This window comes from Apteryx rowi, unplaced genomic scaffold (genome assembly GCF_003343035.1).
Source record: "Apteryx rowi isolate R43461 unplaced genomic scaffold, aptRow1 scaffold_135, whole genome shotgun sequence".
NCBI classification, from domain to species: Eukaryota; Metazoa; Chordata; class Aves; order Apterygiformes; family Apterygidae; genus Apteryx; species Apteryx rowi.
The window spans coordinates 1,714,525-1,726,302 of NW_020447586.1; the positions used below are offsets into that span (position 1 = coordinate 1,714,525).

The 11,778-nt window shown below is 42.8% G+C and overlaps 1 protein-coding gene across 2 annotated transcripts in view; it reads left to right on the top strand.

Annotated features, from left to right (window-relative positions):
* MARCH3 (membrane associated ring-CH-type finger 3) overlaps positions 1-6,197 on the top strand; it is a 75,964-nt gene extending 69,767 nt beyond the window's left edge. For both annotated transcript variants that reach the window (XM_026056957.1, XM_026056958.1), the window contains 2 exons: positions 1,706-1,915; positions 5,742-6,197. In XM_026056957.1, coding sequence (XP_025912742.1) covers positions 1,706-1,915; positions 5,742-5,900 — 369 coding nt within the window. In that variant the 3' untranslated portion in view covers positions 5,901-6,197. The remainder of the gene's footprint in view (positions 1-1,705; positions 1,916-5,741) is intronic.
* Positions 6,198-11,778: the final 5,581 nt, after the last annotated feature.

The following is an 11,778-nucleotide window of genomic DNA, read 5'->3' on the forward strand; positions in this document are numbered from 1 at the left end:
GTGACTGCTTATTCCTGGTTGCACTCAATTTCTTGACTGTTGTTTCATCCCAGATTAAGCTGGATAGATAAATGCTGCATTTGTTTTAGTGGAGAGGGAGAAGTGAAAAAAGATGAGGCAGGTTTTGAAAATTACGGAGGACCAGGAGAGCTAGATGAGAAATGTTCATCACCTTGCACAAGGCTCTTAGCCTTGCCTTCTCTTTTCAAAGCTGTTGAGTCCTGCTGTTCCCCTGGTCATTGCTGTAATACAGTAGGGAGGAGGGAAAAAAAAACTGAAGTGACTGGGAATGAAGGGATGAAGAGTTGCCTCCCCAACCATATTTTGTGGAGCTAGAAAAAAAGACTTCTCCTACTGCCACATCATCTATTGGGAGGAATGAGAAGGTCAAAACAACCTGTTCACCACTGGCCCAGGGATATGTGGTGCTGAAACCACATGCAGGACTGCCAGCTCCCTTGTAAGAATGAGTCCTCTGTAGCAGAAAAAACACTACTGCAGATTAAGGATGCATGAGTCTTATCAACAGCCACTTGGCACAGAGCTGCCACGGCTTTATTTTCTGTTGCCCCGATGACAGATAATAAGCATAGCACCCAGGAGGAACATGACTTTTCTTGCTTTTGGCATTGCCTCCACGCTTGGAGCCAGGGGCCGGGGAGGGAATCAGCAGCCTGTCCTGCTCCTGGCTCCTAGCGCTCGGGCCGCCTGAGGGCTAGCAGGTCTCTCGGTCCCTATTTCCCATGCCCAGCTTTCACTCCTCTGCCTGGATTTGAACTCTTCAGGCTAGGCATCGTCCTGCGCTGTATGTGGTGTGTTTGTCCTCAGTCGCTGGAGTAACAGGTACGGCTCCCAGTCCAGTTGGGGCTTCCAGATGTCACGATAACAGAAATATTTGCTGTCCTAGGCAATACTGTGCACATGGCCGCACTCGCAGAGAGTTAAAATAAAACAGTGCTGCAGCAGTCACAAAGTGTGGTTTTGACCGACTCCTACAGCTTACATTGGCAAAAGTTGCCAGGCTTGGTAGTTTTCCCGTTTAAACATTGACTTGAGTGATGAGGTTTTTTATTAAAAGATCTCAGTGTACTGTTGTAGGCTGAACTTCTTTCACCTCTGCTATCTAAATTCCTGTTTATAGAAACACGGGCATGCTGACCTGATAGCTGCTCAATCAACCTTCACTTCAGCAGTTGGCTTTCAGACACAGTTTTGCAAGATTAGTATCCTCATAATAAAATAACCATGTATGCATTCAAAGCTGCATGCGGGCGGATAGCTGAAAGCAAGTTAAAAAGGGCTTTTGCCAGCATTGTAAGTGACACGTAAAAAAGAAAATCTTAAAATAGGGTACAAAATGTGAACAAACATATTTTCTGYGCTCTCAAGCTGGCAGAAGAGTGCGCAATTCTGCCCATGAGAAGGAGTGCCTGAAAAGCAGCAGCAGCTAAAGGGCTCGTGCCGTGCCAGCCTTTTCCAGTGAAACGCTTCCCCTTCTCCAGTCAGCTTTTACTGGTGCTGGATAAATGCTGCCGGAGCTACGAATGGCCGAGGGTTCGTACAGCAGTGGCAGAAGGGAGGGTTGCCAGTGACGGCCGGAGCCACGGCCAGCACGTGGTCCGCAGCAAGCCCGCATGGTGCAGCGCGTTCCTGCAGGGAGGAGGTCCCCTTGCTGAYGCTTGCTCTGTCTCCGTTTCACCTGCAGTGGCTGAGGAACCCAGGCCCCCAGCACGAGAAACGGACTCTCTTTGGAGACATGGTGTGCTTCTTGTTCATAACGCCGCTGGCGACCATCTCCGGCTGGCTGTGTCTGCGGGGAGCAGTGGACCACCTGCACTTTAGTAGTAGGCTAGAAGCCGTTGGCCTCATTGCACTCACTGTCGCACTCTTCACTATTTACCTCTTTTGGACCCTAGTAAGTATTGGTTTTCTTTTTAACTCTCAGGAATAAGGGAGGGAATAAATCAGAAAATGAATTACACCTCTGCTGCAGAGAGCTGTAGAGTGGGTGAACCACTCTATAGCGATTGTCACTTATATTTATGGTCCATCCTAATTTTTAAGTTACATCTGCAAGAAACCTCTTAGTTCCACACCAGTTAAGCTCTCTGGAAATCCAGAAAGACAGTTTGCCTTTGGGGTCTGTGATTCCCAAATCCCAAACACCCAGGGGGATTGCAGGAAGGAACCAGGAAGCAACCTGGAGAAGACAAGTTCAAGACCTGCTACAGGAATTATCATCAAAGATACTGTGCAAAAGGTGAGGGTAGAGTGCAGGAAAAAGCCTTACATGAATAACCTGGCTCCCACAGAGGATTTGTATTTTATTCTAATCCAACATCTGGCTAATTTAAGTCTAACAATTTCAAAAATGCTGAATTGGGGTGTAAATCTCTTTCTCAGGGTACATTTCCCATATTCCTGGTGCTTGTGATTCTGTGGGGAAAGCCATGGTAGAACCCACTTTGCACCCAGGTCTGCAGAAACATAACTCCTCTTTCTTTCAGCAGCTGTCCAGATTAAACAGCTGCATTATTCCCACTGTGCACCCAGGTGTGCTGTCATTTGTGTGCTGAGCACTGATCCAGCTTAAGAGTAAAAATTTTTAATCAAGCCCTGGTCTAGCTGTTCATCAAAAACCCTAAGTTCCTGCAAGTTTAACGCTTAATACCACTAGCACTGGCGAGGGCAGAGAAAGGAAGGGTGGTGGTAGACAGGGAGTGCTCGCAGTAGCGCAGCGATGCCCAGGCAGTTGTGCAAAGCCATGCTGGTGCGAGGAGGAAAACGCATTCGAGCCTGCACTGCCCCAAATGGGGCAAGGCCACCCTGCCTGCGACACCAGTGGGGCCAGTAACCCCACAAGCAGATGGGGCTAACCACACATTGCATGGGGGCAGCAGGCCAACCCCTTCCAGCAGGTTTTGATCAGTTCATTAGGAAATGGTATGCTAAGACTTGCACTGACCTAGCTGCCCCAGAGCAAGAAACCCCTGCACTGAGTCCACAGTAAGCCTGGGGAAAAACCCTGTCTCATCTATAGAAGACTTCAGGCCRATTTTAGCAGCGCGCAAGAATAGTGAAAGCTCAGAAATCTTGCCTCGGCCTCCTGCAGGTTTGGGGGTATTTTTTGGTTGCTGTTTCTTTTTTGTTTGTTTTGCTTCTGCTTCCTTTTTTCGTAAAAAGCAGCCTCACTTCCTTTTTAACAGGATGGCCATTTACTGCAGCAGTGCGGTGGCACTTGGCTTTCCTGAGGCACTGTGCATGTAGACACGTCCTTCAGGGTCTCGAGCAAAGGTTGTTTAAATCACCTTAATACATGACTGTCTTAAAACCAGAGGCTGCCCAATTTGTTTACTATATTTATTTCACAAGCACTGTTACGGTTGGCAGTTGGAAAGGGTAGTTTGGCTGAACAGTTGGGTTTAATTTTATTATGGCATGGGGCCACATCTTTACAACTCATTACAACTTTTTCTGCAACGTGCAAATGGCAGTCACTAGCGCCAGCTATTGCACTTGCACTGGTAACGGTGAGAAGTGCCTCTGTTCACTTTATAGCTTCAGAAGCATAGAAATGTATATGCCCTTCAGAAGCTATTTGGCACTTGGACAACATGCCGATAGTGAGCTTGGTGTAAATGCATGTCTCGGCTGATTTAATTGAAATACAGTATCTCTCATGCCCATTGAGTTGTGCACAATGTAATTCCACTCTAATCCATTATTTAAGCCAGCAGGAGATGGATGGGCTAACGAAGCACTGTGTTGCTCAGGGAAGGGCAAGGCAGGAAGCCTTGGGGCAAATAATTCCCCTGGTCAGCAGGGAGGTAATTTGGGGTAGAGCAGAGAAGGGGGCCGCGAGCAGAAGCGCTCACCCCACTGGTGCTTCAGCAGCACCTGCCCTAAATTCAGCTTTCAAGGCTGAAATATTGCCCTGTTTCAAGGAAATAGGGGAATCCTGCACAGCTTGGCGGAGGCAGCGCAGGGAATATATCGAGAGCTGTGGGTGCCATTACACATAACATGATATAATGCTCTTTTAGGTCCTGGGAAAGTTAAGAAAACTAAAATTTCATTATGCTTGCAATAAATCAGCTAATATTCTCTGAAGGTAAAAGCTAGCATATGGATTGTTTACACACCACAGTACCCCAGTGAGCAGAAAATGGGAGAGATGCTATTTTTAGCAAAGAAGCTGTTTTATCTCTTCCCATAAAACAGCCAAGTTCTCCCTAACATACTGTTGTTTTTTCTCTGTATTTATTCATTGTAACTGATCTATACACAAAAAATGCTGCTATTCCCAAGAAGAAAGCTTCAGCCCCCAAATGCAGACTTCTACCTAAACTAAAACTTCAATTTTAACTAATTTCAACTTGCACCCTGTGTAATCCTGACTTCTGCAGGCCTGAGTAGGGGGACTGSAGCATAACAGGCTTCCCACAGAAAATAAGCGCTAGTTAAAAACAAAGGCTTGCTCCAGTGAATTCACACATGCAAATAAGCGAGATGGACAGCTGCTGCCCACCCTTGCTATGCTGTTGAGGAGGTGAATGGGGAAGCTGAGTGTGCCAAGGAGCGATGTAAAAACAGGCTCTTGTTCAGCCGCCAGGGTTTCACATCCAGAGCACCAGCTTATGGTGAGTAACCCTGGCTCTCGCTGCAGTTTGGGAGCTGACATCACTTGGAAACTGCCTCCAGGCAAGAGCCCGTTGTAAACAAGCTGTCAGACTTAACTAGGATATCCTGTGAAAATGGCTTAAACAAACAAACGGTTCAAGCCGGGCTCAATGGCGTGGCCGTTTCTGAAAGCATCTCATCCAATGCTACTTGAAAACTAAACCTGCACCCGGGCTTCACTGCAGCAGAGCCTGCATTTTGCAGGGCATTTGTCTCCACAGATGGCTCCTCCTGCTGCCACCACCACCACCACCACCACCTGATTTGTGCTGATACTGTGGTGCCTTTTTAAAAGGGATTTCCCACGTCCTTACGTTTAGGATGTTGCATGGAAAGGGAGGTGCAGACTGCTTGCTCTTCAGGGGGCGCGGAGGAGGCTGGAAGGTGGGCGAACCAGCTCCTCTCTTGGAAGGGCTGTCTTTGGGCAACGGCTTTGCCAACAAAAGCTCTGCAGGTTTCCCTCTTTAACGGCAGACAGCTGTATAGAGATAAATATATATATGACAACCTAAACTGAGATGGTTGTGCTAACACAGTGAACATTAGCAGATGGCTCGCACTCACCTTGTTGCACCTCTGAGGTCTTGAGACTGATATGTTCAGCAGTAAAACATTACAAGGTAGAAGATATGAGCCTGTCACTTTTTTTTTTTTTTTAAATACAAACACAGCAGCACTTTTAAGCTACCCTCAAACTTTCACCATCAAGCTAATTACATTATTTGTCAGTTTAACAACTCGCAGCATGACAGCGCTGCAAATACAGTATTGGCAGCCATTTACAACCAGATGAGAGTTCGCGGGAAAGACAGGCAGGATGGCTGATTTTTCATGCTATAGAAAGGGGCGGAGAGGTGGCAACAGCGGGAAGTAGGGCACGAGCTGCTTTTCTTTTCCGCTGCCGAAACCAGGGGAGCCATCCAGCTGCGTGGTACGTCTCACCTCGGCCGGCCTCTTTTTGCGCGTTTTCATCCCGCGTGGAGGTGCTTCCCCCCACGCCCCGGGTGCCCCTGCCGAGGAAGGTGGCGGCGCTGAGGGTGGCGCGTCTCCTCTCCCCGCAGGTGTCGTTTCGGTATCACTGCAGGCTCTACAGCGAATGGCGCCGCACCAACCAGCGGGTGATCCTGCTGATCCCCAAGCCGGCCGCCGTCGCCTCCGCCCAGCAGTCGCTGCTGGGCCTGCAGCCCGTCAAGAGGAACTCCAAGGAGACCATCGTCTGACGGGGCCGGCCCGCACCAGGGCCACGCACTCAGTAGGTTCCCTCGAGCCCTCGGGGGTCGGATACCACCCAGGAGCCTGCTGTTCTGAGTTACAGACTCTCTGCAGAGGAAGAAATCACTGTTTTAATTCAAATCATGGATGCTGCAATCATATGATATTTGCTAAGCTGCCAAACATGTTTATTTAGCAGATACTGTATGGAATTCTCCAAACTCATGTTAATACTTGCATCATCGACCGATGCAGACTTTTTTATTATTGTTTAAAAATATTAAACTATGATAATTAACAATGGAAAACAGATGTAAAAAGTGCTTTGTTTTTATTATTTACTGCTACTACAGCATTACTTTCTTTGGATAGCAGCCAGTGCTGTATTTTTTTTTTTCCTGAATCACAGGGATGACATTGCCTTTTTTATATTTATATATATATACACACACACATACAATATACACACACATACACACACACAATTTTAAGAACCTTTTATACTATTACCTTGGATTATTAAAATACTTTTTTTTTTTTTTTTAAAAGGTGATGAGTTCTACAAATTGGCATATGATTTAAACACTATAAAGTGATTAGAAAATGGTCTCCTGTTTCTTGTTTGGTAGGGAAGTTCTGATAGGAAAATTCTCCAGTAATAAATCTGGAATGTGTGAGAGCAACAAATGACAGATTACAATAATCTTCCTGCCCAAAAGTATTTTATTAATTAACTCTCAGAGGGGGAAAAAAAAAAAGAATTCAGGCAGAAGTAACAAATTAGGCATCCCATTCTGCACTGAAGCTCTACTGGTGTGAATTTGCAGTTAACCAATTTACTCTGTTTTTACACCAAGCAGAATTTAACCCTAATTGTATAAATTAATTTTGTAAGGAAAACTCTGCATACATAATGAATGAGATCATTAGACATGTCTTAGGAAGCAGGAACTTCTCTTGCATTATAATTAGCATTACTTTAAAGCTGCAGGATTTTCAGCTTGACAGGTAGATTTAGCAGAGCATACGTAAACCCTGACCTTTCACTGTAGCACTGAGACTAAGACTCTTTTTAAAAATGTACAACAGAGCCTACTATTGTGACCAAATTGAATTTGGAGTCTAAAGGCTCAGTTTTGTTCCTGGGTGGCTTTATCTATCTCCCCTTCGTCTTCACGACCAATTCATTCACTGATTTTTGGCTCTCAGAGGAGACATTCGCTTACATGGAGAGACTCATTTTACAGAATCATACAGAATTCTATTAACAAATGCTGCTAAAATCAGCAAGTGACATGTAGCCTCTTCAAATATATTATATATACACACACACACGCACACACACACTTTTTCCCCCCTCTAGAGTAGATGATAACAACACCATGTGCTGTGTTTCCCAAACTGTGCAGGAACTTAAAATAAAAGGAGCCCAGAGCAACAAGGGTAATGATTTATAATTTGGATAGATAAAGGTAATACAGGTGTTTACTGTTAGGCAAGAGTTTATTTAATGTTGAGCTCTAGGGAAGAAAAAGCTTCATACCCATAAACAAATCCGTTAGACTCTTTATGCTGTCTTTGGCTCAGTCTAGCTGTAGCCATATATGTAATGTAACAATATTCTCTGTGGCCATCAATTCTGTGGGGCTACAGGAATGAGTCGTCTGTATGAAGCAACACCAGCTTTGTTCAGACGTGAAACTGCATTTTCACAGCAACCCACCATCAACTCTTGTGTAGGGAAGTCACGAACCTGCAAGCCTGCACTCATCAGTCTGTAAGGTCAGGAGCTGCTCATGTGTTTGACAGTGGATACTTGCTTCTCTTCCGGAATAAGACTGTAGGAAAATTGTACAGAATTCTGAAGACACAGGTATCCGAAAACATCACAAACTCTGTGATGGCCTAAAACCTGTAGTGCTTTTTTATCCTCTTTCCAAAGAAAAGTAACTCTCTGGATAGAGGACAAAAAAAATACATGAGCAGAGATTTCCAGGTTAAAAGAAAATCCACTAGCCAGGGGCACAGAAATAAGCATGTCTAGCTGGGTCAGAACACTATCGGACTAGGAGCCAACCCTTTAAAGTCTATACATTTGCTTTAGGGAAGCTTCCTTCAAAACTGATGCTATTTCTGCTTCCTTGGGATATATCCAGAAAGCTGTGCCATGGAAGAAATTTAATAGTTAAGTCAGAGGCATTCTTGTTTTTGTTTCCTGAAAAATCAAGATGATAACAGAATTCAAGAAGTAACAAGGAACCGATTTTGCAGTCAAGTTACAAGTTATCTGCACACAGATTAGCAGAGTCACTCAGCCCAACTGGTCTGTTAGCTCAAATTTCATTTCTGAAGACTACTTACCATTTAAATGCAAAAGGAGGCATACTGAAGCAGCCAGACAGAAAATATGGTCCAGTGATGCAAGTATGTTACTACTCTGGTTTCTCTGCTTGGTGTGCAAGTGCAGCAGAACTGACTGGTGAAATCACTAGCAATAGTCTCCCATGCATTTTTGGGAATACCTCCCGCCCCCAGGCACACACTCACCTTTTTGCCTTATACCCATGAAAAAAGCAGCATGCTTCACACTCTTGTTTTTTCTAAAACGTAAGAACAGGAAGGTGGGTGATGCTGATGTCTTATTCCCACTTCTATGCTGAACTAAGGACCTAGCAGAAGGAAGGCTCCTCCAGACTAGTATTGCTTTTCCTTCCATTAGTTGAGGCTATTCTTGGTACACCACATCCAAATTTGGATTAACAATTTCACAACTGAAACGCTACAACAGAAATTCTACAACAGCAGTAGCACTCTATTTTTTTCTTCTGAATAGATGTAAGAAACAGAATTAACTGCAACACTAGCTAGAGCTAGCAAGCTCCTGGCAGTACAATGACATCTTTGTTATGCTGTCTTTAAAGACTTTCCAGTTAAGCAAAAATAAGTTAACTAATGAAAGGATGGGAGAGGTGTTTTTTTTTTTTTTTGGGGGGGGGGGGTTGTTGTTGTTGTTTTTTAAATGTAGCTCAGTCTTTCCCTATCCTTTCTTCTCATGCAGCTGGTCTTGCCATTTACATTCTTTTTCCATAGGAGAAATGCTAGAGAGAGGGTAATATTCAATATTTTGAGCTGAAAATGATAAAGAAGCAGCAATTTAAGCTGTCCAAAAGAAAAGAGGGGAAAAAAAAAAAAGAGGAAAAACCCTCTGAGAAGCAATAGACATGATACAATTCTGTTCCCTTCTTTCACAATCCTGCTTTCTGATGATAAAGATTGCCATCCTAAGCGTGCAGAGCTGGCCACACAGAGTCCATTTCAATTCAGTATTAATGACAGGACTGCAATGCAAAATGAAGATGACAAATTTCACTTCTACACAACCTTTTCCCTGAAAGCTTAGTCTATCATATCATGCAAAACAACAGACAAGACAAAATGCAAGCAAGGGTAAAGCAGTGGTATTTGATAAAAGAATGGTGGTGAACAGACAAGAGATGCAAAAATCAGGAAGCAACAGTGTAACAGCTTCCCCCTCGGGAAGAAAGGAAAAAAGTACATGCCAATGGATGGAAGAAATTAATATGGAAGAACATAAGTGAATTTTCAGAGATAGAGCAGATCTCTGTTCAACTAGAAGGAAGTCACTGCATGAGTAGGATGAAGAGCCTTCAGGTTTTTGTACTCCACTATATAATTCTGTCAGATTAAGACTTCAAACTATCAGTTAGATTTTATTTATTAAAAAGTAGCTTTGCATCAGTTATAGTAGGAGATCATGCAGGGTGATTTGACAGCTTAGCATGTGAAGAAAGGAATCGGGGCCCATAGACATAACCTGCCTTGATACCACAAAGATGACCAGAGAGCTGCAATCAGAGTAAGATATGAAAAGCTCCTGGGAGGACCACTTACGCATAGAAAAAGAGCTAAAAACTTTCCCTTTCAAATGAAGGTAAGTTTAAAAAAATTACTGTTAATAATTCAACTCTTCATCTGCTACTGCTTATGAGACCAAGCTCTATTTAACACACAGCTGCTTAATTAAACAAGCATTTTCCTTACAGGCAGAATGGAGTATTGCTTATTTTATTGACAAATACTGGTTCAGGGCATTTGAAAGCATTCTGAATACCTTTAAAAAAGTATTAGAATATGCAAAATGTACAACTGAGACCCTGTAGCTTTGTAAATACCTAGGGGGCCCCTAGAACAAGGACGCCTACAGTATTTGTACTATGTAACATAATTGATGATGACACCACCCTGCCCACTGTCTCACTGCTCTTCCTCCATATTTCTAGTTTCCCTAGTTTTTAAAGACAGCAATAAGAAAGTGTTTTCAAAACCAAAAAGTTACATCTCTCAACAAACAGCTGCAAAGTTTAGCATTTGTGATTGCTTCAAATTCTTACCAATTTCTTACTGACAGCCTCTTAGGCCTCATTTTGGCCATGCTACAAAACATTTTTCCTCCCTTTGATGTTTAAAAGTTACAGAACCGATTAATTTTTTCCCAACTCTATCAAACTGTATAAAATATTTTCATAATAAAACTTGTTAAAAAAAAAGTTAATCAATGTTGGCATTCTATCCACAACTTTCCATTACAAAGACTACCAAAACACACTTTCTTCAGCAAAATAACACCTAACATTACATAAAAACCTGATGTTGCAATGTTATTCCATGATTTATATTAGGCAGAAAGTCAGAGTCGATTCCCAGCAGTCTCTTCTGTTCATAAAACTCAGTCAAGTTACTAGCTATGAAAACTCAGAGCCAAAAGTTAACAGATAACTAGAGGAAAATAATAAAACTCATCACACAAGCAGTTTAAGCTGAAATGCTCCTTTACTGGTACCACTGAATGTAACTTTTCTTTCTTCAGAGCTGGTCACATAGAGGACAAAATCCACCCTGTATTTATGCAAATCCATTAAACAAACTGGATTTACCTATACCGCTTACAGTGTGGTATGAATATAAAACACACTGCTACCCAGATTTGGAGTTTCCCATAGAGCACCTTTTCCACTCCAGTTATCAAAATAATATGCTGATAAAACATTTAAAATTCTTCATGAGATTTTAAGACTGGTATTTTCAGACTGTTCCTTTTACAGAACTAAACAAGTGAATCATTAATGCCTATTGAACGGGAAGGGTATTTACATATCGTCAGCTATTAATATCTCTTTCCCTTTCTATCTTTTGCTGTCTGCGTGGGCAAATATACAGGTAAATGCAGCAGGAGGAAGGTCAGAGACATAAGGGAATTAGCAGCATATAGCTACAAATGATTACATTGCAGTTTATTAATAAACTTGTCCACTGTAATCATAGGATGCACCTTAAAGATTTGCTACTTTTGCTATGAACAGACCCAGACTCAAGCTTTCACAGAACTAAGATCAGCTGACAAACACATAACTTGCCTCAAGAGTATTCAAAAAACAATGCCAGGGCTGTAAAATCAAACCAGCTACTACTTAAAACAGCTGTAAAATCAAACCAGCTACTACTTAAAACAGTTCTTATTCTGGTTTTCACAGGAATCAATGTATTTTAGCAGACAAATATTTGGCAAAGGGTTTTACTTGCTGTATGCAGTAAGTCACTAAACAGTTTTCATCTGCCGGGATAATTTGTATCTGTTGAGAAGTGTCAACTCTGGAAAGGTCTGAATTTACCTAAAAATACTCTTCACATATTACAATAAGTAATAAGAAGCCCCACCAAAACTTTCATCACAAGTTGAACATGCTTACAGAGCTAATTAGGGTACTGTTTGCTTCTTCCCTGGCTCATTACCTGAATAATGATCTCCAGAAAACAGCAAAGAAACACATTTGACAAAACATTGAGTATAGCTAATTAGCTCATTTT